This window comes from Terrapene carolina, unplaced genomic scaffold (assembly GCF_002925995.2).
Source record: "Terrapene carolina triunguis isolate 2854851 unplaced genomic scaffold, T_m_triunguis-2.0 Scaffold58, whole genome shotgun sequence".
NCBI lineage: Eukaryota > Metazoa > Chordata > Testudines > Emydidae > Terrapene > Terrapene triunguis.
Window position 1 is genome coordinate 50799581 of NW_020664409.1, and position 25866 is coordinate 50825446.

Genomic DNA, 25866 nt, shown 5'->3' on the forward strand with positions numbered 1-25866 from the left:
TTGGTTGGTATCATGAGTAATGATAAGATTTAGTGTGTAGGACATTTTTCTAGTTGAGAACGTAGATGACACTGGTAGCTGGTGCCAACACATAGTCCTGGGTTTTGGCCTGGGCTCGTATATGGAATTTAAGCAGATGGGGAGACGAGGTGGGTGGCACTAGCAATTCTAGCGTTATGTGCAACAGGTATAAGCAAGCCAAGGGCCCTTCCCATTCTGTTTTGGCAGCTCCCGGGCTTCTAGACCTCAAGATTAAATACATAGTTGTAATAATTTAATAGACTGGATGCCTTACAGACATTTTAAATAGGCAAAAGGCTCATATTGTCATTCAAGTGTACCCGTGACAATGGTTTAAACTGTTTTGTGCATCTTAAGATAGTGAGGAATTCTGAAACACAGAAATACATTAAAAATTGTTCTCAGTCTGAGAAGGAGATTTCTGTTCTTTTGTTTAAGAGCAACAAACATTGTAGCTTAGTTATAACCTTATGTTGCCAAGATTTACTTTTATTTTTAACACCTCCAAAACCACTTATGAGGCTTATGTTCCCCTCTGAAACAAGTAAACACTGGTGAACAAGTAGTTTGGATGGCAGCACATTTTTATAGAACCTGGCCATTTCCAACTTGTTTTTTTAATTAATGTGATAATTAAATATAAATAGATTGGGTGAAACTCAGTTCGGACAGCTTCCTATTTCTGCTCCTGGCTTAAGTAGGGCCAGTGGGACAATCTGCCACTCTTGGGACTCTGCCAGTTGGCCCTCAAGAGCAGATCCTCACACTGGGCTGGGCCTTTGTGGGTCCCAAGTAAGCAATTGTCAGCAAGCTGCCAGGTGGAGGGTTGGAGTGCAGTGGCTTCCATGAACCCAGCTATCCGAGGTTTGAGAGCCATGGGTCATGACATCATTTTCCCACCCCCAGGGGTTGCATTAAAAATTATGGGACTTCAGAATATGGATTGGGGCCTTGTGGGTCAGAGCTATATCTTTAGGACAAGGTGTTGGCCTTCACATTTCTGGTTCCAGGGTGGTAGGTCAAGTAAAGTTTAACTGAGAGAAGAATAGGGCATATTGGAACTGTTGTTGCTTTAGGACGCTGACCCCACACAGTTACTCAAGGTTCTTGTGATCGGTAAACACTTGGACCAGACGATGGGCCCTTCCAAGTAGTGTTGCCACTCTTCGAAGGCAGTCTGAATTGCCAGGAGCGCCTTGTCAAATATCTTGTATTTGCTCAAATATCGCTCAGCAGGAGTAAACTTCCTTGTGAGGTAGGCGATGGGGTGCAGTATTTGTTCGGGTCCATGCCTTTGGAAGAGGATTGCCATCATCACTGAACTAAAGGCATTGGCAGAATTCTGACAGGAGAGTGACCTGCTCTCACCAGGGAATGAGGGGATCATGAAGGGTCCGTCAGTAGATGCCAAGGATCAGTGGAAAATTGCAGGGAATGGATCACGCTGAATTGTATTATTTCTCTGTGACCCCGAATAATGGGCTCCATGGAGACAGCTCCTCCACAACTGGAACTGAAGACAGCAGGAAGCTGTCAAAAATTTCAATCGTGTTGGGCATGGCTTTGTGTAGCAGGGGCACCTGTAGGGCCCGAGCTGTAGAGGCATCCATAAACTTGTCTACTGCTCTCGAATCGATGAGGACCTGTTGGAGGAGAATCCATCAGGGCTTCCCCAGGATACATAGATGGATAGGAATCTGCCACTGAGAAGCCCCTGAATGGGGCTCTGGTGCTTCTCAGTGAGGACTAGGGTGTGGGGAACTTCTCTTCTTTCAAGGCTGAGGCTCTGTGCCTGGACTGGTTTGTTTCCCCAAGCCCCTTGGTGTTCGTACTGGGCTGGCCAAGATGGCGTGGCCAGGTTCACTGCAGTAGAAGCACAGGTGGTGCTGATGGTGCTATTCCTTTTCTTCAGATGTGAGGCACTGACAAGCCAGATTGGCTTGCATGGGTTCGGTGGGCAATACAGAAAGTGAGTTCCTGTACGCAGGTAGGGTGGGCTGCAGGGGACCTCTTTTCTCCTCTCTTCGTTCTGAGAGCTGATAATCTATGTGGATGGTGAGGTCCAAAAGGACATCTAGTCTGGTAAACATCTACGTGGGCCAATTTGTCTTTGATTTCTTCCCACAAGCCCCACTGGAACTGCTACATCTGCACTGCTTCGTTCAACTCTGTATCTGTTGTAAGGCGGTGGAAGTGCGCTGCATAGGAGGCCACGGTGCCTTGCCCATGCTGGAGTCTCCTCAGGGTAGCCTCAGCCATTCAAGCTCAGTGTGGATCATTGAACATGGCTGACATTGTTTGGAGAAAGAAATCCTAGTGTGACAGCACTGGGCTATGGCCTTCCAGCACTTGGGAGGCCCGGTCTAACGTGTCTCCTATCAGCAGGCTGATTACCAAGGCCACCGTGGCCCAGGCAAAAGCATAGATTTGGGGATGCATCAGAAACAGAAGGTGGCACTGGTTCATGAAACCCCAGAACCACCAGTGGTTCCTGTCAAACCGTTTGGGCCAGGGTATTGCAGGCCCCTATTCGGGGCAAGGTTCTGCAGGCTGTTTTGGCAGCATGATGTTCTTACTCCTGAGCTGCTTCACTTGCTCTTTCAGCCACTGGTTGTCCAAGGTCAGCTGTGCAACTTGGGCCTGCAGTGCTTCATTAACCACCTAGAGTCAGGGCTTCATTCGGGCGAGTTCAATGCTTCTGGTGGCTGTGACGGTGCTGCTGGGTCCATCTTTCTCTCACTGAGCTCAATCACACAGGGATATTGTGGTCCTAACAAGCTACTTCAGCTGGATCATGGGTGGCCAGACATAGTAGTCAGAGCCAAAGTCCACAGTCACGAGATAGGAGTCAAGAGTCAGCTGTGTCAGGATACCGGGAGGTCAGATGCAGGATACAAACTGTAGATAGAACTGCAAATTGGTAACCAGAGTCAGGCAGGGTCAGAATACCAGCAGTCAGAGGCAGAAGACAAACTGGAGGTCAGAAACCACAAAGTCGATGCCAGGAGTCATGCTGGGATGGGATGCCAGGAAGTCAAGCCGGGTGCAGGACCAGGAAGCACAAGGCATGCAGTCCAGAGCAGGGTGGAGTCCAGTTGTTCAGACAGCTTCCTGTTCCTGCTGCTGGCTTAAGTAGGGCCAGCAGGTCAATCAGACTGAAAGAGTGGAACTTCATGCTGGGGTCCGGGCTTCATGGGTTTCAGGTAAGCAGTTGTCAGCAGGCTGCCAGGTGGCTGACATAAGGCTGCTTCCAGGAACCTTGTAGGGCCAGGTTCCTAGTTTATTTTTTTATTCATATTTCTAAAATGTGCCTAGTAAGAGATCTTCAGGTGCATGTACATTATTTCATAAGGTACCCCAAACTGGAAAAGACATTCCCCAAAGTAAACAAGCAACAACCCTTCCCAGTACCTTCAGGCAAGAGAGGTAAGATTTGAACTATGCCACAGGGGGAAGTGAATGTCAGAGTCCAGGGCTGTCCACTGACAATGTCCTGGTATCAGCTCAGAGCTTTTGAGGACTGTGCCCCCTTCCCTCTGTCCATGCCTCCCCACCACCCCTGTAGCTGGGCCAGGAGCGGGTCTGGGGCTCGGGGGGGCATGGACAGGAGTAAGGGGGTGCCCCACAGTTTGGGGAACTCTGACTTAAAGGGACCAGGTCTCTCCATATATATCATCATGAGAATCAAATCCAGCAAGACGCTTTTAGAAGCTTCGAGACAAGTCCCTAGTTTTGAACTGCTGAGGCTGGTGGAAGGGTGTCCACAGATGCTACCATTATGGGCAAGGGTGGGGTTGATATTCCCAGGAGAGAGACTGATCTCTGGAATTTGTTTCTCATTGTGGTTTGACAAAGTTTGAGTCTTTTGACTTTCAGGGGACAGTAAAAGCCTAATTTATTTTCCCAGTCTTTGCCTGAATGGTTGGTGCAAGGAATGCATGGGTGGGGAAAGATGGTTTTGGTCTACCTCGTGGGAATCTCCTCAGAGCTGACAACAGTGGGCCTCTTATGTATTTTGTTTTTAAATTATGTAAAGATGTGTAGAAAATTTATGATGGACACTGTGCGAGATATTTGGAATCCCGTTGTGGTATTTTGGGGAACCCCTGTATTAATTTTATGAATCGCTTATGTATTATTGTGTTCTGCTCCATGGGGGAGGGTTACCATAGCTCCTCCAGGAACTAAAAACAGAGTGGGGGTGATTGCCCTTGGGATTGTAAACAAATCCAGAGAGGTGGCTTGGGGGTGGCTTGCATAGATTGTTTCAAACTGGGTTTTCCAGAGACCAAGAGACAAAGAAAGGGATTTTGGTATAAAAGGATGAGTTTAAACAGACTCAGGGTTTTCCTTCTGAGGGTATGTCCACACTGCAACATAAGCCCATGCTGGAGCCCAGGCTCAAGCCTAGCCCTTGCATCTACATTGCAATTATGCTAACCCAGGGCTTGGACCCAGGGTCCCAGGAGTCAGCTGAAAGTAGCCCACACTTCCATGGGACAACTTCCTTAGTTCTCTCAATCCCAACAATCTCCAGTCCACTCTACTGAAAACGGAAACCATGCCCACATCTTTGCAAACAGGAGCAGCTCAGGTCAGTATTAACCCATTCCGTTCTGATCACCGATCTGCAAACACACTGTCAGAAAGCCTCCTGGGTTAGTCAATGGAGAGTGAACTGAACAAGGCTTTTGCAAAGTAAGGTGGTAACATGCAGAGCGGCCAGTAGTTTTCCCACAGTGCACCATGATCCTAGGGTTAGAGCAGCCACATTTCAGGTGTGTGTGGGGGCACTAGGGACTATGGGATATGGTTACTTGCACAATGCAGTGTGGACACCAGAGCCCGAGGTTCGAGCACTGTTTAGAAAAGTGTTAACATAAGGTTAAAATACAATATAGACACTGAAGCCCGGGGTTCCCTAACATGGTCCGCTGACTCAAGTCTCACTAGCCCTGGGCTTACACTGCAGACATACCCTGAGTGAGCATATGAACAGTACATTCTGTCCAAAGGGGTACTCCAATCCTGCTGGAAGATTGGACAGACTTTGGCCTATAAGACTGAGGGCAATTCCTGGTACATTCAGTGTGTGTGTGCATAGGACCTGTTATTGTTTTATGTATATTTTCTCTGTAATGTTTTTACCCTAAGAATAAATGTATTTTATGTTCCAAAGGCTGGTTGGTACCTAGTGTTCACTGTTGTAACCTCTGAAGAAAGGTTAACCACAGAGGCTGAACCCTGGTCAGACCTGCTGGGGAAATCACAATGAAGTACAGAGGGACTGCAAGCCTAAACCCCTGGTCTGGAGTGATAGAGATGTGGGTCTCCACCTAAGAGAGGTGATGGCTAGGAAGGAAGCCTGAAAACTATGACAGATGCATTCCATACATCTAAACAAAGAAATAAGTGCTATCTGTGAAAGTCGTAATTCTAGGAGCAATGTCACCATCTCAGAGTTCTTTGAGTGATGGATGAAGTGATGTTACCCGTGGAAGTACCTTTTCCAGAGATCGAGCTTACAGTTTCTGGAAAAATACTACTGTGCTGCTGTCAGAGTTGAATCCAACCTCCAAATCTCCATCCCCGGCACAGCTGAATGGGTTCCTTCATGCTCAGAGAAAGCTGAAAGTTTGCCAAAGCAGGAGGCCAGTGTCCAATTTTAATCCTTTTATTTTGCAGCAGAAGCAGCACCCAGAACTCTATGAATTCTACTAAAATGTAGCTGTCATATAAACAATCCACAGAACTGGTTAATGGATAGTGAAATATGCCACCATTTGACTTTTAATCTAGGTACAAACTGTAACTGAGAGAGGCCCACGGCTAGCTCTACAGCTCAGCAGTCTCTTAGATGACACAGTATGAAAATAACACTGATGATCTATTAGAAGCTTGGAGAAAAGAATTCAGTCTTTCTGGCATGCAAAGTTAAGGTCACAGGCCAAATTCAGCTCTAGTATTAACCAGGTTCAACTCAGTTGATTTTGCTGGAGCTGGAGCCACTTACGCCAGGGCTGAATTTGACCTCATGAGCTTGGAATTTATAAGGTGAGGTTTGGTTTTTTTTAGATCAAATGCATATTTTGGATAACACCCGCACCCCACAAACATTAAATGTGTGATTTACGTGGTAATTACTTGTACTCAGCTGTACTCTGCAAAACTGGATCTAAACCCAAATGGACTACAATTAGTGTAATTAAGCCTGGCTGAGTACACAAATGATTTAGTGCCTGACTCCAATGGACTTTTAGTCTAGAGAATGGAGGGTGGGGGAAGGATGAGGAGGAAATTGTGATTATTATTTATATTGCAGTAGCACTTAGAAGCCTAGATTCCATTGGGCTGGGCATACTACAAACACATAAGAAACAATCCTGGCTCCACAGGTACATGTAGGATTTATTTAGTAGTTGTGTCTGTTGGTTGCACCACTTGGACATTTGAAATTCGCCCCTGGTGTGGAGGGCTACCCTCTCCACCACTTTAGCACTCCAGTGACGCTGCAGAAAAGAAAAGGCTGTCAAGGCAGGCTGGAAGAGAGGCCAGTAGATCCATGAATATACTGACTAAGTGGCCTTATCACCCTGTATAGAGGGTGTGCAGCAGTTACTATTCTGATGTATGTGGCTTGGGGGTGAATTCAATCTTCCCAATCCCAGGCTGGAAATCCTATTTACCCTGGCAGCTTTGTGTGAGAGGGATGGGTTTGATCTGCAAGAAATTTTGTGGAAAAAATGAACTGCAAAGTTGAGGTCTGATACTGCCCCCTTCTGAAGTTAGTAACAAACTATGCACCTCAATGGGAGCAAGATCTGGCCCTTGCAGAAACTATTAGACTGCTTAATCATGTGTAGCATTTTGATACCTTAATAACATACATATATATATATATTTTATTGACCTACTTGTGTTCCAGTTCATTAAGCCCAGCTGTTCTCAGAGGAGGAGAAAAAGAGCAGACAGCAATGGGAAGAGGGATCCAACCAACTAAAACAAACTGGAATAGTTGTTTTAAATGCCTCATGTGTTTATCTAGCACTTTCAAGGGAAAAAGCAGTTTTATTACAGAAATTTGCCAGTAAAACATGAGTTTCACTAACAGAAAAGGGGTAAAACTAATGACAAAAGCCTCTTTGCTGTTATAAATAGGGAGGAAGGAGGAAGCAGTTTAAGCTCTACTGATTGCAAATGGAGGAAAACACTCCCTCTTTCTTATCAGCCATTCAACATCTCAACAGTGAGGTAGTTTTTACTGTGGCGGTTTCTGAATATATTTTGTTTTCTAATTCACAATGGCAGAATATACAAACACATTTGTCTCTACTTCCTATTCTCGTTTACACAATAAAGTAAATAAAAAGATTAAATCCCTCAATAATTGTATGCTACCCATAAATCTGAGGATATATTTCAATAATTTTGTGGTCTTCTTCAAAGTGTTTTATATTTATCCTTTGGAGATGGCTTTATAAATGCATTGCGAGTTTTAAAAGTAAAGGCTGCTAAAAGGGAATTTTAGTGTGTGACATCAAAGCAGAGGAGAAAAAAGCAACTCAACTCAATACTCTCTTTCTCACTGCATATGGTAGACGCTTTACTTCATAAGCAACTAAATAACGAATAAATTGTGAATAAATGTTTTGAAAATGTAACTGAGTATTCTCACTTGAAAATCTGCACTCAATTTATACTATTTCAACAACTATATAAGGCCCTGCCAGAAAAATACCATGTATGCTCTAAAATGCTAGAGGCAGATCCTTAGCTGGTGCAAATTGTCATAGCTTCATTGAAGTCAGTGGAGCTATGGCAATTTACCTTACCTGAGGATCTTCCCTGCAATTTTAAAGACACAAAGGGGGTTAGGTGTCCAATTCCAATTGAAAGTAAATGGGAGTTGGGTTCCTAACTCTCCTTTGTGCCCCCCACCCCCAGATTGCATATATTACATATATATGATTAGATTATGTCTTGCCCTGAACCAAGCACACAAGGGACAGAAAGAATGTAAGATGTGCAGGGGGTGAGCGTATGTGCTCAGGGAGAGGTGGTGTTCTGAAGCTGGCCAAATTTGGAAAAGAGCAATTGCTTTCTCTCTAAAAGGGTGTTCTGCATGGGAATTTCCAATGGCACAGTGCCTCCCAGAATTCGTCCTTGGGAGATGCAGGGAGTTCTCCTTTTAACTGCTCTCCCAATGCAGAGCTGTGCCTTCAAGGCACATTTAAGCCTGGAGTAACTTGTGAAATCAGCACAGTGCCTGGTTGCATCAAAGTGAATTTAATGTAAAAATATTCAGCAGGCACCATTTTACCTTTGTAAAATGCCAGCATTTTAAAGGTTAAATATTGGACACAATTACTTTTAAAGACAGTTCAGAATTACTAGATTCACCCCTGAATTAGCTAGTTTTCTACTTTTTTTTTTACACATTTAAAAAGCTGTGATCCAAAGAGAAACTTTTAAAAAAATTGCTAAGATTTTTTTTTTACATATATACACACCAGAATCAGTCTGGGTTATTTTTAGGGGCCAGGATAGAAACTCTTGAAAGCTTAAGGTTTATAATGAACGTGCTAACAGCATCACAAATGTTGACACTAATACAGAGGGACTTCAATTTACTTAAGTATTGGTAACATACAATCCAAGTTCCATCAGATGATAAAGAATAAACTGCTGCATTTATCTAGTGGGTGTCTGAGCACCAATGAGGAGTAAATGATTTGATTTTGTGGGCTCAGAGGATTTGTCAGCTGCCTCATAAGTATAATTCTGGCTCTTCATATTCCTGCTGCTTCTAATTTAGCAGGACAGGCTCATAATTGAAGCAAATTAACTATTTACACTTGTCACTTCTACCAGGGGAAGAGGACACATCAGCAGGAAAGAATGAGTGGGAAATTAAATTCTTCCCACTTGTGTCAGATCTGCCCTTATATAAACACATTAACAGTAATTTCATGAGGCGTCAAACACAGAAATAAATACTGAGGGATAAAATAATGAGGTGTTGCTATTGAGATGAACTGTTGCAGCTAATATTACTGTGTATGAATTATGTAGCCTGAAAGCAGGCATATGTTACAGCACTCAAAGAGTTGCTTTGCATGTGCTATCTGATCATTAAGCTTTGGGTCTCTAGGTAAATCCATCTTTCTTCCTGCTTCAAGGGCCAGTATAACATTTAAGTACATACAGACATATGCACACATTATAATCTGTACATAATGGGCCAAATTCATTCCTGGTAGAACTTCAGTAAGTCAATGGAGTTACACCAGAGATCATCTTTGCATATTACATTCATTTCCATTTTTAGTATAATAGCATGTTTATTTAGGTCTTTGGCAGAAGCTTTAAAGTCACTTACTCTAATGTAAACAAGAACATTTTGTTTGTAATTTGCTAAATCTATTACAGCCTTTCTGGGTCTCCAATTAGAAGCTTAAGGTTCATTTAGTACATTTACATCTGGTTCTGATTTTAAATGACTTTCCTTTCTCACTTAAGAACAGAAAATGACCTAAGCAGTCTTTTTACCCAGTTTGAACCAACCTTCTATCTGAAAGCCACAGAGGCTCAACTATTTAGTATGCCTAACTTTGCTCCCTGGGGGCCATTTTTCTCCCCTTTGTAGTAAAAATATGTGCAAAGGGCAACGATGTACAGAAATTGGCTACAAAAATGGGATGTAAAAGAGCCCATGCCATTTACTCGGGTGAAAAAAATGTTTGTAGTAAAAAAGAAAGGGTAGAAAAGCCATTGAAAACCACCAAAAATCGTGAATCTATATTGAGGAAGATGTGTACTGATTTATTACTGGTAGAACTGATTTTGTTGGGATTTTTATGAAACAAAAAACAGATTTTTTTTCAAACAAAGTTTTTAATGAAAAATGGGGAAAATATTATAAGTCTTCCCCTATTTTTGACTAGCTCTAGTTACTGTACAGAAGGCAGTATTTGGGAAGAGGCTGCGGGGTATGCAAAAATGTGCAGTAAACATTTGGGAGCCCCTTCCAGTGAGAGGCGAAAGTCACCTCTAGACAGACAGACAGATACACTCTCTCTCTCTCTGTGCAGATGCTTGGAAATCCATGGAAACAGTTACAATATGGGACACTGAAGTGCAGATATCTGCACACAGCAAGGGAAGAGTGTTTTGCTCCTTCTTTTCTGTAGTAAGTTACATTGTCTTTCTTGGGTAGCATGGTCATAATGTGCTGTGCTTTTTAAGTACAGCTCCCCACTGATTTCAGCTCAAAAAGGAATGGCATCATGTGTTTCATAGTATTTCTGCTTTTTCCTGATTCCTTCCATATTTCCTCAGATCACGCTTCCTCTGACTTTTTGTAGTTTGAAAAACTTTTGTAGATCTTCCCACAAACCCTTATAGTGGTCTAATCTGGTATGGTATCCCAACAACTAGGTTTGGGCTGGCTAACTGAGTTCTCAAGCAGGATTTGTATCGAGCTCTGACACCGTCATTCATTCCATGGTGTGCAAACCATAGGAACATATCCCTTTTTTATAGCTAATGAAACTATGATCTGCATCATGATTTACTTGATCCAACTGCTATTCAAGTCAATAGAAAGACTCCTATAGATTTCAATGGAAGCTGTATCAAGTCACAGTATATAGAAGATTTAATATGTACATATTTTAAAAGATGTGATATAGCTGAGCTGTTATTTTTTCTTCTCAGTAGTTGCCACATAGTGGAAAAATAATTAACCAAAAAATCCCATCAGTACTTTTTAAACCTTATTTTCTCCACCTCATTATCTTTTTACAACTTATTGTGTGTTATGCTTTGCTTACTGATTAATTTATATTTAAAACAATAGAAAGGAATTCCAACTCAGGAAATGGCAATAATTCTATTTAAGTTCCTGAATAAGCATCAACTTGCAAAGCATAAAATCGCAAAGCTTTATGATTACTGAATTGAAAGCCTAATTCATAAATAAAGTAAGTATTCCTATGAGAATCCCACACTTCTTTATTTTAATTTCTTTTTGAGATTCTTTCTATAGTATCTTCATGGAAGCCAAACTCCATATAGTATGTTAATCCCTTGCTTTTTTAGAACCCAATTTCCCTACCAGAGCCCATTGATTTTGTGACAGTTACTTGTATTCTGAGACTGGAGAAGTAGGCCCTTAATATGCAGAAGATCTAGCATTTTGGGGAAGCTTCTTGTAATCAACCTAGTTGATTTCAATGGGAAGGTCTGCTTAAAAAACAAATGGCACAGAGTAGTCCTATGTTTTCCTAATGGTTGTACTGTGCAAAGTCCTGCTAGGTTATCACCAATATTGTTGTTTGTTAGTCCCAGTTTATAGTTATACTCATTGACCCATTAGGGTCAATGGGAGATTTGCTCAAGTAATTCTATAGAATTTGATCAACAGCTGTTAACAGCTGTGGAGTACTACAGGAACAATAGGTGTTGAACAGAGATTTTGTAAATGTTGATTTTTGCATGAAAAAAAAGGGATACAGTTATCTCATCCTTTGACAGTTGAAAAATGTCAACCAAAAAACAATAACAACAGAAACAACTAAACAAACACCACATATTTCATGAAGCCATGTGTGAAAAAATTACTTTTCTTTTACCAGCTCTAGTTTTGAGCAATTTTGATACACGGGAATCAGTGGCCCTGATTCAGCACTGTGATCTGCATGGGTGGACTTCTGCACCTATGTACGTCAAAAACTTGGCCCTGGTGTTAAATCTAAGCCTGTTGCAGGTGTAATGGCACTTTTTTCTAGCTTGTAAAGATATCCTATACCATGTGGTTTAGCGGTCATTTCTCTTGCAACTTTCTTTAGCAAATATAAGTGGTAAATTTCAATAAATATGCATGTCGATAATCTCCAAGATGAATACGAGGAGACAGAGTCCACAAAATGCTGTTGAAACTGCTGAGCATTTTTTCCTAGAACTTGCTCAGCACTTTGCAGGATCAGACCCTCAGTACAATGTAGAATTAATTTTGATTATAAACACAATGGACCAATAGGATTGAGAGTTCTTTTGGATCAGGGGCTGTCTTTTATTCTGTTTATACCACATCAAAGAATATGGGGCCTGATCCTGATTGGTGCTTTTAGGTATTACCGCAAGACATAAATTATAGTAATAAATATGTGAAATGAGTCAAAGACAGAGAAGCAAACATATGGTAACACAAAGTATTGTAATACCCTGCATATATATTTGGTTGCATTACTCTTTTCTGTTTGAATTCTGTAGCATGTAATTCTGCCGTTTAAAACTCTAATGGCTTTCCAAAGTTCAGCAATTTAACTTGAAGACAATACAGATAAAAAAAAACAAGTTCTGTTCTATTATTTTTTTTTCCAATACAGGAATTATTCAATTATTGCTTTCAGCTGTGAGCAGGAACACTGGAATTAAATTCGGAAATTCCAGGTTTTTTTTATGAAAATTGAATCTGTATTTCTTTTAGGTCTTTGACAAGCATGGAGACTATTTTTTATACTACACACAAAACCAACGGATGAAGAGCAAAGCTTGTTTCCTCATGAATGTGCATTTTCAATTTGTTTTTGTTTATCTCCATTGTATGGTCCTGGACTATCACACAGCAACTGAGATTTTCTACTCTGCTGGGGGAAGAAAACTATAAAGTGAGTTCTGGAAGGAAGAATACAATGATGTACCTAATGGCTAATATGATTCAGACTCGTAAATTAAAGGTAATTATAAAATATGCTGGAAGAAAGACAGATGAGTGGCTAAAGTGTTTTTTGACCTGTGTTTTTATTAAAGAACAGTAACATTAATTGGAACTAGAGACAGGGACTATTGTGAAGTTCAGATATAGATCCAAATTATCACCAACTTCAGGGGAATCTGGATCCAGGATTCTAGTTTCAATTAGTATAGAGATGGGCCCAAGATCCAGAGAGAAGCTTTTGGAAAGTTTCTGAGGGATGTGCGTGTTTGGATTTGGGGTTCCAGTGTGTGAACATCACTAGCAAGAACTCTGAATTTACATAATTGCATGTCATGTGGGCAAATCTCTGAAAGTGCGTAAAAACATTAAGGGTGCACTATTACTGGCACACAATGAAGGGGGAGAAGGTGTAAGCAAGGAGCCTTACCCCTCTTGTACAACCCATGTAAGGATCTACGATAATTGCAATTCCATTGTTCTCTGATACTGCCCCCCCCCCACCCACACACACTGCGACACAAGTCACCTCAAACGGAATAAGGGTTAGTCCTGGCCGCTCACCCACTCGGCCCTGGCTGAGCACACCAAGGACCCAAGGCTACTTTTCTGCATGCTGGGGAGGATCCTGAGAGACAACCCTTCCTGCTGTGGCTCTGCATCACCTGCAATGCCAGCCTGTAGGTATCTGCACTAAGAAAAATACAGTCAAAACTTTTTGCTACTGAAATTTATTCTGAATATAGTCCATGTTTCGGAGCCCAGAGCAAGTAGTGACTCTCATGATCCTGAGATACAACATTCAACTATTATAGAGGAACTGCTGTACTGAAACAATCAAGTCCATCTAATCCAGGATCCTCCCTCAGACAGTGGCTGGGCACATTAAGGAAGGCAGAACCCCACACACTTTAATGTACCTGACTTCTATGATCCTCTGATTCACAAAGTTACCTTTCCTCCAGCTGAACTTTCTGGAAGCCATACCTTATTTAGTTTTTTTTTTTTGGTCAGTCATTAAGGGCCAAATTCTGATCCATAAAAGTCAGCAGTAAAACTCTCATTGGTTTTAATGGGACCTAAGTGCCTCTCCATGCAATCTTCCAGCTGACTTTTTGTGGGGGGTTAGTGAAGGTAGACAACCAATTCTCTGAAGTCCAGAAGTCAGGACTTATAAAAAGAATTTTTAGTGACACTCTTTTTAATAATAATAGGTTTGTATCAAGATGCTAGTCAAATTAGCACAGAATTAGCACGGAAAATGAGAAACCTCTGGAACGTTCTGCTCAGGAAGCCTGTACGGTTCTTTGTTTCTGTCAATTGGTATATTGTCTGGAGATGCTGAAAAGGACAGCTTCCACACAGTGTTTTCTATTGAAATCAAATAAACACTGTATACATAAATAGATGCTGTGCTTTCTGCCTCCCTGCTGGTTGGCTGTTTACTCTGGCCTCTCCACTCTCCTCTCCTTCACAATCCCTCTGCAGCCAGCTTCACTCTCCACTGTCCCTGATCTCCATGCCGCACTTCATTTTTCCTCGCTCCCCACTGTTCCTTACATTTCCCACTCCTGGCTTCCTGTCAGCTCACATCCTCCCCCTACCACATTAAAACTAAACAATGACAACAGAGCAATAAACCTAATATGATATTTGCCAACCATCACTCTGACCATTGGGTCTGATCCTGTGATGAGCTCCACACAGAAGGATCTCTGCAACTCCGACAAGGTCCCAATGATTTCAGTGGGGTTCTGTGCAGATGCAGGTCCATCCTTGCAGAGCTCCTTACAGGATGAAGGGCTTTGCTTTCCCCCTCACCTTTTGTCTTTCTGATCTATTTAGATTGTTAACTTTTCAGGGCAAGGAACATATCTTCATATATGTTTGCCCAGCATCTAGTGCAACAGAGCCCCTATCCTGCTTGGGGTCTTTGGGCACTACTGCAATACAAATAATAAATAATAGTGAACAACAATCGCTTAGGGGAGTAGAACCCTATATTATTTTCTACAGCTGGTTTCCATCCTTTGCCTTTCTCTTCAGTGGAAGAATTACATTGTAAAAAAATTAAAAACACATTTTAATATGTTTGCAAAATGTAAGGACGTTGTTATAGTTGTAATCAGACACTACAGAGTGTTCTGTTCCTGTGTAGTCATGATTCCCCACACCTAATTCACTGCAAGCACTGGGCTTTCTCCATGTGCTTAACAATGTACCTAGGTGTATCTTTGTTATGCAACACTATACATTCTGTCATGTTTTATGGATTAAGTAAAACATTTATTCTTATATTTCTAAAGTAGACATGCAGAGGAAACAGGGCCTTACTGGGAACACTATTACCATCAGCCAAGGCTGTACATAACTTAATTGAGAAAGACAACAATGGACCTGGAAGGAGGGAAAAGAGAAGTGCAGAGCTGAGAATGTGGAGGAAATTATTACTTTAACATGGACACAAAGGGGAGCTATTCACACTGCTTTACATTCCACCTGATCGTCTCTTACAATCACACCAGGTCTTTTTTCTAGAGAGTGCTGAAAAAAGCCCCTTGATATACCACAAATAGGATCCATAAAGTAAAAAGATAAGGAATCAAACTTTTCCTAGACTCACCTATAGTTCCTTTTTAAAATAGAAACAATACCTTAAAAATATAGCAGTGAAAATGCATTTGCCACAGAATGGTCAGTTAACAAAGGACTATCAAATATTTAGGGCCTGAGCCTTATGGCTCTTATTCCCTGTCACACTGCATAGCTCCCATAACATCTCATCACATAGATGAGACACAGAACATCCCATTTAGTCTTTCACTTTGTACAATATTTAATGACAACATGTATACAAAAAGAGGAGGAAAGAGCTGAGCATATGCTCCCACATAGTCTGAAAAGCTGTTGGGGAAGGGTTTGAATAACATATTGGTATCAGCTCTTTGGTGGTCTTCAAGGAGTGGCTAGGGCTAGACAGACTTTAAGCTTTCTGTTAAGTTGGAAAAGAATAAAGATAATAATGACAAAAGGATAAAGAGTAACTGCTGAAGGGGAGGATAGGTGGTTTTTAAACATCACTCTGGCAGTGTAAAGGGGCCTCATTGTAACTGAGCCTCAAGCCCTCTGACTTTGGCACACAAAATCCTAAAAGTAATGATATGAATTCGCAGGCAGAAGAACTAAAATACTCTTTCTAGTGGCCTAATAAACTGATATATGAAATGAGGTGATAGTCCCCTGAACTCAAGTTCTGATATGACACATTTTCAGGTTTAGTCGGAATGAACAAAAGGAGATGCTCAGAGTGGTTAGACGGCATGTACTTGATCACTACAATTTATATCACATTGTACCTGTTTTTGTTCCTCTCCCAAGCCATCCCACATTGAAGCTACAATTTTAGAGACTTCACCAAATGTAGCATTTGGGTTTTGGCCCTTGATGGCTGCTTGAGTGTCTCGGAAGAATAATGCATAGGCAGACACAGGCTTCTGTGGCTCATTAGGGTCCTTCTTCTTCTTCTTTTTGGGAGTTTTGGGTTTCTTTCCCATATCAGAAGCAGGTCGCTTCTCTCCTCCATTGACCTGTAATAAAGGTTCACAAAAGGATAGAAACTCATTAAATTGTGAATCAGACCAAAAAGCTCTATTTATCAAGGCATCTACAATCTACATTATGGATTTTGCTGGGGAAAACGTCTTTTGATGATCCAAATGTTGACAACATTTCACAGGGTTTCATCTATAAAAGGCATTATAAATGTTCTAGGTTATATAACGTTTTTCCTAAAATGATTCATACATTTTGTTTTTATAAAATTATCATCTCATTAATAGATTAGCTTGTCATCTTTTTATCTTTTCGGAGTCTTACAGCTAATGGTTGTTGGAGACCTGTAATGAGTAAAACCATTACAGATTTAATTATACATTGACCACTAGTTTAATCATAAGAACCATTTAAGTAGAGCAAGAACAATATAATTTCCACCTTATATTTTTCTTTCCCTTAGAGGACTATTTTAACCTACGGCTCAGTTCAATTCCCAGTGAAGTTAGTGGGATTGTTTCCAGTGACTTCACTGGGAACTGGATTGGGAATCAAGTGAATTGAGATTTAAAAAAAATGTTAATTCCCTTGTATTATTCTTAATCAAAATCAAGAGAAACAAATTTCAGCAGTTTAGGTTGGAAATTTTTTTGACCTATTGAAGGGCTCAATTCTGGTCTTATTGGAGTCAATGGCAAAACTCTCATTAACTCTGCTGGTGCAGGATCAGTCCCTTAGGTTCTGAATAAAGGAGCAAATGAGGCTCACGCATACACTGGATGAAAAGAAGAGCTTGTGTTTGTGTGTGTATGCACACACTTAAAAAATCCCCACGCCCTGGATCCCTCTTGTGGATTTCACTGCAGCCTGAAGACGTGCAAATTTGTGAAAACCCAACTGTCCTTTAACCATTAAATATTTATATTGCAGTAGGGCTTCCAACAGGATTCAGGACCTCATTTTGCCAGATGCTGTGCAAAAATATGCAAAGACACAGGCCTGATTTTCTAGGCGGCTCGAACTACATGGCACAAAGTGGCCTCAGCAGACTGGAGAATCTGGCTAACTGTATCTGTCCCAAAGGGTTTTTCATTTGAAAAAACTCAGGGGGAGAGGGTTACAATCAAATAGAGATGATTTCTATCATTTTTTAATGAACTGTGATCAGTTTAGACATGCTAGATTACAGGTGTTCCAAAAATAAACACAGGTGCATAATGACAGTGGCTGCATATGGCTGTATATGCTCACTCTGGGCCAGACCCTTCTCCCTCTTCCTGTGTGTCATCAGACTGTGTTCAATGGGACTACTCAGGTGAGTAAAGTGAGCAGGATTTGGCCCATTGTGGCTTTTTAATCAGAACAGCAATGTGATGAATGTAACTTAAAAAGGAAATTGCTTGGTTCCTAGGCACCTGGTTAGGCAATCAAATATGCAGTTAATGGTTGTAGAGTACACCAGCAGCACTAGAGAGAAGAGGGAAGAAGTTATAAAACACAAGCTGCTTGTTTCAAACTTGCAGATTACTATTTCATTCTACACTGTAGAAGAAACTACAAGATCAATAATATATGAAGGTGTGTTATGTGCACACGCAAAGAGCTCCCTAGTTAATTTGACCATCCTAATCCAAATTTTCCAAACACCTCTAAGTAACAGTTCACAAATCCCAGGAGCAAGGAGACTTGACAACTTCAGACCCACAGTTAAAGTTCCTACTATTGTTATTTTAAAAGGTTTCTTTTAACGCTTTTGTATTGACCAAAGGGATTTACAAGCTTGTAGATATTTAAAATAGCAGGATGTCCAAACTACCATTTAACTATGTGATTAATAATCATAATATGCATAAAAGGTAAGAGAACAAAAGTCTTCTTGTAAATAGCTCAGACATTTTATTCTCCAACCCAAATAATCAAGTGGCTTCAAACATCCCACTGCTAAAAAGGGAGTACTCCCTGGGGAAATTCTGTTTGTTTTATAAAAAATAAGTAAAGAAAAAGAATTCCAGTACTAATAACCTTGGAAATGGCTGAGATGATGGTGTACCTTATGCTCCCATCAGTCTATCAGCTTCATAGACTCCACTGCTAACCGCCAAAGCAGAGACAGATGGGAAATAAAATAAAAAACATATATATTCTTCTAGGCATAGACTCGTGCCTCAAAATCCCTAGAGGTGTAGTTAGCTCATGGTAATCCACCTCCTGTCATGCCTTATTGCTTAATTATAGTGATGTATTTAACTTATTTATCACAAGAAAGCAATAATCTTTCACTTTAAAAAAGTCGGTAGTAACCACGTTGCACAGATGATAGATCACAAGACTACCCAGTGTAGGATTTAAGTCTATCAAGTAAGGCACATTGTTGATATCTAAATGTCCCTTGAGAAGTTTGAAAATGTCTATAAATATATTTAAAATAAACTGCAATAGTACCAAATCCTTTAGCGGAGCTAGGAGAGCTGTTTTACGCATGCTATCTTGCAGTAATTGCTGTAGTTTAAAATAGATTTTAATCAAGCACCATCTGCATAATAGGCTGAACAAACAACACAGAATTCTACTTATAACTCTGACCATATAAAATAAATATTGTAAAACCTCTACCACATAAAGAGAATATGTGGCAGCAGTTCCCTAGTAATCATGTTTCTGTTAGTTAATTTTTGCTACTTGCAGTCCTCTAGGTCTCTTTTCTCTGAACTACACTATTTGAAATTCTCTCATAAGCGAAATTCAAATGAGCATGGAAAAAAAACAGTCATCCATCTACTGAGAAATACATATTTGCAAGCCTATAATGCTTCTAGCATCTCACAATTATGCTTAGCAATAACAGAATACATGTTTAATGATCCAACACTATGAATTATGGCAAGAATCGCACAAATGCAGTATTTGAATTTTGAAGTGGTCAGAATAAAATGTGTAGAAAATGGGCACTTTGTTGTAAATGGTTTTATAGTTACATACAAATACTGATTTTTAAGGTCTCCTTTTTATTCGTTTAACCACAGACCTGAATACTGAATTTAGAAGAATTCAGCACAGCCAGTTTTAGGATCTGCGCCTCCTACACAAATGAATTCCTTGGCCAGAGATTTTAGTTCCCACTTCCACTGTTCTAAGCTACTTTCAGATCATTCACTTTCAACCTCAAAATCACATTACTGTTATCCTTCTCCCTGGGTCTTACTGACAGGCCCCCTGGGATGCCTTACTCTTAAAGCAACAGTATCTAGAGCAACTACCAGTAAGTCCTCGGTAATGCCCTCTTTAATGGTGCTGCTGCTTTTCCCTTCTTTGTGTTTGAGCTAGTGCAGATGTGTATTTTAAGTCTGACAGTTCTGTACAAAATGGCCACTACTACCAGGTGTGTGCATGTCTGGAAATACCCAGCAGCTGTTATAATCATTTATATATATGGTGATGGTTCCATAGCATGGATAGTTTTTAGCATAATTTTATGCTGTTGACTAAAGAATGTATTTAATATGAAGTTCCTTTCCTACTGGAGGTTCTGTATACTAACAGTTGTATAGTTTATTTCCTTTTCCTCTTTGTTTATTTCCAGCACTGGTGATAGGTTTATTAAGCTAATATAGCCAGTTCCTGCACCCACTGAAAACAATGGGAATTTTGTCACTGTCTTCAGTGGAGTAGGATTACATGTCTAATGCAAAGGCATACATTAGCTTATTCATTTTGTCAGTCTGTATACATACATTGCCTACAAATGAAGTCAGTTTACCCTCTCAAATCATTTAGAGAGTTTTTTTTCTCAGACAGAATTGGGTATAGTTGTTAGAAAGCATGACAAAGAAGTATCCATTTTACTACCAAATCTTTCACAAGAAGTGCAGCAATTCTTCTTTCAAAACCATAGGGTAGGTACTCAGCTGGCGTAACAGGCCTAGCATAGTTGGCATTGACTTTAGCGGCGCTACACAGGTTTATGTCAGCCTAGGACTTATTTTGACTAATACTGGTAGATGAGTTGAAAGATGTTGGGACTTGCTCGTTAAATTGAAAGAATAAAAAAAGATGAGGACAATTATTATGCTTATTCCAGATAACGTGGTACTCACTCCATTATCACTCAGTCCTCATAGGAAAGTCTCACTGACTTCATCAAGTTGTGCCTCAAAATCTCTATTTGTAGCAAAATTTGGGAATTAACTCATGACTGCAGTGCATGACTGCCTGAATAAGGACTGAGTAAAGAACTCAGGAGTTATATCAATGTACGATACCATACAATGGGTCAACAGTTTATAAAACATAGGCAAAAATCCCAGAGTTTATCACACAAGATTGTGTGCAAATATGAGCTATTGGATCTCCCACTGGTCAGAGAATGGCAGAGCGCCCTCCTGTCCCCATCCAGCCCTGGTGCAATTTCTTTCAAAGGGACAAAGATGGAAGAGGAGCTGGTTTGAGAAATGGGAACCCTCAATTGCCCCTTTAGGGCAGCTTTAAGATCACTTTGTACCGGTCTGGCCCACACAAAGTTGCTAAAGGCCAATAATCTGTCCCAGCTAGTTGGCAGTTTCCAGGGACACAGCTGTCACTGGGAGCTATACCCAGTAGTTTTTATTTGCAGTGTTGCTGTAGCAGGATATGAGACAGACAAGGTGGGTGAGGTAATATCTTTTACTGGACCAACTTCTGTTGGTGAGAGCGACAAGCTTTTGAGCTACACAGACCTGAAGAAGAGATCTTGTCTCTTTCACCAACAGAAGTTGGTCCAGCACCAGACCCTTCAGAGGAAGGTGCAAGTAAACCTACAGTAGACAGATGTGGGATAATCTGACTCCCCTGAAGATCTCATTCTAATCCCAAATAGAGATCAGTTTAAACAGTGAATCATGTAGTTTTATATCCCTTCCAAAAATTTTTTACTAACTATTATAACTTTGGAAGAATGCTAAGGTAACAGTAACATATCAATTTCTGTGTACTTAGTAACTTTAATACTGGTATATCATGCTTTCTTTTCCTGATGATTAAGTTAAGGATGATTAAGCTAAGGAGAATTTTAAAGGGAGCTTCCATATTAGCATTACTTGTTTAATACACAAATCCAGAATACATAAATAGACTTCAGTAGGAAAGACACCCTATTTCTTTGTCTGTAATACTTAATAGTTCCTTCACTGTTATTGAAAATATTTGTTTTAATTTGAAATACCTGATTTAGGGTACGTCTATACTTACCTCCGGGTTCGGCGGTAAGCAATCGATCTTCTGGGATCGATTTATCGCGACTTGTCTAGACGCGATAAATCGATCCCGGAAGTGCTCGCCGTCGACACCGGTACTCCTGCTCCGCGAGAGGAGTACGCGGAGTCGACGGGGGAGCCTGCCTGTCGCGTGTGGACCCGCGGTAAGTACCTTGTAGTTCGAACTAAGATACTTCGACTTCAGCTACGTTATTCACGTAGCTGAAGTTGCGTATCTTAGTTCGAACTGGGGGGTTAGTGTGGACCAGCCCTTAGTGAAATCAAAGTCCTAGGCTTATGATAAGGAGGCAACCTAGTGACAGAGGATGCGGAAAAAGCTAATGTACTCAATGCTTTTTTTGCCTCTATCTTCATGAACAAGGTCAGCTCCCAGACTACTGCACTGGGCAGCACAGCATGGGTAGGAGGTGACCAGCCCTCTGTGGAGAAAGTGGATCAGGACTATTTAGAAAAGCTGGACGAGCACAAGTCCATGGGGCCGGATGCGCTGCATCTGAGTGTGCTAAAGGAGTTGGTGGATGTGATTGCAGAGCCATTGGCCATCATCTTTGAAAACTCATGGCGATCCGGGGCGGTCCTGGATGACTGGAAAAAGGCTAATGTAGTGCCCAACTTTAAAAAAGGGAAGAAGGAGGATCCGGGGAACTACAGGCCAGTCAGCCTCACCTCAGTCCCTTGAAAAATCATGGAGCAGGTCCTCAAGGAATCAATTCTGAAGCACTTAGAGGAGAGGAAAGTGATCAGGAACAGTCAGCATGGATTCACCAAGGGCAAGTCATGCCTGACTAACCTAATTGCCTTCTATGACGAGATAACTGGCTCTGTGGATGAGGGGAAAGCAGTGGATGTGTTATTCCTTGACTTTAGCAAAGCTTTTGATACGGTCTCCCACAGTATTCTTGCCAGCAAATTAAAGAAGTATGGGCTGGATGAATGGACTATAATGTGGATAGAAAGCTGGCTAGATCATCGGACTCAACAGGCAGTGATCAATGGCTCCATGTCTAGTTGGCAGCCAGTATCAAGCGGAGTGCCCCAAGGGTCGGTCCTGGGGCCGGTTTTGTTCAATATCTTCATTAATGATCTGGAGGATGGCGTGGACTGCACCCTCAGCAAGTTTGCAGATGACACTAAACTGGGAGGAGTAGTAGATACGCTGGAGGGTAGTGATCGGATACAGAGGGACCCAGACAAATTAGAGGATTGGGCCAAAAGAAATCTGATGAGGTTCAACAAGGACAAGTGCAGAGTCCTGCACTTAGGATGGAAAGAATCCCATGCACTGTTACAGACTAGGGACCGAATGGGTAGGCATCGGTTCTGCAGAAAAGGACCTAGGGGTTACAGCGGATGAGAAGCTGGATATGAGTCGACAGTGTGCTCTTGTTGTCAAGAAGGCTAATGGCATTTTGGGTTGTATAAGTAGGGGCACTGCCAGCAGATCGAGGGACGTGATCATTCCCTCTATTCGACATTGGCGAGGTCTCATCTGGAGTACTGTGTCCAGTTTTGGGCCCCACATAACAGGAAGGAGGTGGAAAAATTGGAAAGAGTCCAGTGGAGGGCAACAAAAATGATTAGGGGGCTGGAGCACATGACTTATGAGGAGAGGCTGAGGGAACTGGGATTATTTAGTCTGCAGAAGAGAAGAATGGGGGGGATTTGATTGCTGCTTTCAACTACTTGAAAGGGGGTTCCAAAGAGGATGGATCTAGACTGTTCTCAGTGGTACCAGATGACAGAACAAGGAGTAACAAGGTCTCAAGTTGCAGTGGGGGAGGTTTAGGTTGGATATTAGGAAAAATCTTTTTCACTAGGAGGGTGGTGAAGCACTGGAATGGGTTACCTAGGGAGGTGGTGGAATCTCCTTCCTTAGAGGTTTTTAAGGTCAGGCTTGACAAAGCCCTGTCTGGAATGATTTAGTTGGGGATTGGTCCTGCTTTGAGCAGGGGATTGGACTAGATGACCTCCTGAGGTCCCTTCCAACCCTGATATTCTATGATAATGTGTTGTTATGAAAAAATGTATCACAAATATGCCATTATTTTATTGAAAGATTCAGTAGGAACAAGGACTGGAATAAAAAGATGGGATGATTTCATTACAGAATTGAGCTCCTAGATACTATCTTCTAGGGAAGCTGAGGGTCTCAGGATCTCACGGGCTCAATATGCAAAAATATTTGAAAATTAACAGATGCTGCAAATACCTTATTTTACAAAGTGAAGGCTGTGCATGTTTATGTTTATATAAGTTTTCACGAGTGTGGGAGCAGTTCCTCACAACATTAAAAAGTATAACACATTCAAGAACTAAGTTTGTGAAATCAAGGGAAAGTTCTGAAAAAATAATTGTAATCAGAATTTATTCAGAACACAGGCATGAAAAACATAAATATAACTCAAAAACAAATCAGACGTACAACTCTTGACTGAATTATATTCCTTAGTGACTCACTTTGCCTCTGTTTGACCTTCCTCCTACATCTTTGCAATGAATCCCAACTTTTTTTCCCATAAGAACTGGCAATGCTCACAACTATTACTGCTACCACATAACAGGCCCATTAACATTCTCTAGTGATTAGAACACAGAGCTGGGAGTCAGGAGACCTCAGTTCTTATCCGGACTCTGCTCCTAGCTCTTGTGTGATCTTGTGGCAAATCACAACCTTTTTGTGCCTCAGTTTTCCTGTCTGCAAAATGGAGATAATACTCACCCACTTTTGCAAAACACTTTGAGATTTTTGCACAAAAATGCTATCCAAATGATTATATTATTATGTTTTATTATGTTTGTAGTGACACTAATGGGTGTTAAACGTATCATCATGAAGCACCAGTGCTACATACAATGTAAAAGCATGACGTCTACATAACCTTTCCAAGAAGTGAATTTAAACAGTATTCGAAGATATTTTCCTATTCTTCTGTTCTGGTTGCTATATTTACTTCTTCTATTTACTCATCCTGCGGCCAAGTGCCAAACACTAGCAAACTGTACACACAATCCCATGCTTCCTTAGCAATAACTTGAGTCTTGATCTGGAACAAACACACTTTGTGCACATGAGAGAAAATTCAATCTTTATATTAAACTCCTGTAAGAAATATTCTCCTTTACTCTTTAGTTCACTATGCAGACCACCTTCCATTTTCCTCATTCAGAGAAGTGTGATGTTGTTCACTCGTGTTGCTTTCAGGGCTGATTGGAGTCTAGAAGATAGGTTTAAGGTAAAAGCCAATCCTTTATTCACATCAGTTAGCCCCTTTATGCTTGTTGTAAAAATACCACATGCTACAGTATGTACCTCCCTGACATGTCTCATTTGGATGACAGCAACTTATAAATTATAGCCTTCATAATTCAGGTACACATATGCCAAATAACACTTAGAGAGACTGATTCATTTAGCTAGTCCTAAAACCAGCCACCATTTGTTATTTCTAGTGCCTAACCATACCTTAGAGGTATCATCCCCTTCATCTTCATGGACTGAACTGGATGGTGAGGGAGTTGCAGACTTGCTTCCAGGTGGAGATGGAGAGTTATGGGGAACATTGTTTCCACCCATATTCAAACCAAGCTGAGCACTGAGCTGTGACTGGTTAATGGTAGTCAGCTGACCATGCTGCATCATTCCTGGCTGCCTAATTTCTGCAGGTTGAACCCTTGGTCTCATGGCTGCCATCTGAGGGTGGGAACTATATTGAGCTCCTTCTGCGTTCCGTAAATCTTGCATCTACAAAAGGAAAATTGGAAAGCAATAATTTTCCATCATCATGCCATCATGTCCAAGTTCCCTTTGGCCTTAAAAGGAATCCCTGCTGATCTACAGGATATTTCATATTTAAGAGAACTGGGAGTTTTTAATTCAAACATATGAGGTGTAAGGAATACACAAAATAACTATACAGCCAACTTTTGCATAACACTGTTTATTTTGGGCTAAATCATGCAGGCTCTTTTCAGCCCTTGGACAGGCAAAGCTCCCATTGACTCTACTGAGAGTTTTTCCTGCATAGGGACTGAAGGATATGGCCTTTTGTTAACTGTCCTTTGCGACTGTCAAAAGTGAGTTTAAGAAATATAATAATACAAAACAGAGATGTCAGAATCTTGAATCAAAGTTCAAGAGGGTTCTTGTCCATCTTATGGAGATGAGTTTGAGTTGCCAAGTTTGGATCCAGATCCATACTTGCCCCAAATTCTAGGGAGTTGAACTTCTAGTACTAAGTCCAGTTTTACCTTGCCTAAAATGGCCCAAGACATGTTAATTTTTAAGATTCAGAAAACAGACCTAGGGCTCTATCAATAGGTGGATTA

General features: G+C 41.1%; 1 protein-coding gene across 2 annotated transcripts in view; it reads right to left on the reverse strand.

Annotated features, from left to right (window-relative positions):
* TOX (thymocyte selection associated high mobility group box) overlaps window positions 1-25866 on the reverse strand; it is a 274162-nt gene that overhangs the window by 39226 nt on the left and 209070 nt on the right. The window contains exons 4-5 of one of the 2 annotated variants that reach the window (XM_024205739.2): window positions 25004-25282; window positions 16096-16326 (exon numbers count right to left, since the gene is read on the reverse strand). In XM_024205739.2, the coding sequence (XP_024061507.1) occupies window positions 16096-16326; window positions 25004-25282 (510 nt within the window). The remainder of the gene's footprint in view (window positions 1-16095; window positions 16327-25003; window positions 25283-25866) is intronic. The other variant, XM_024205740.2, reaches the window with a different exon arrangement.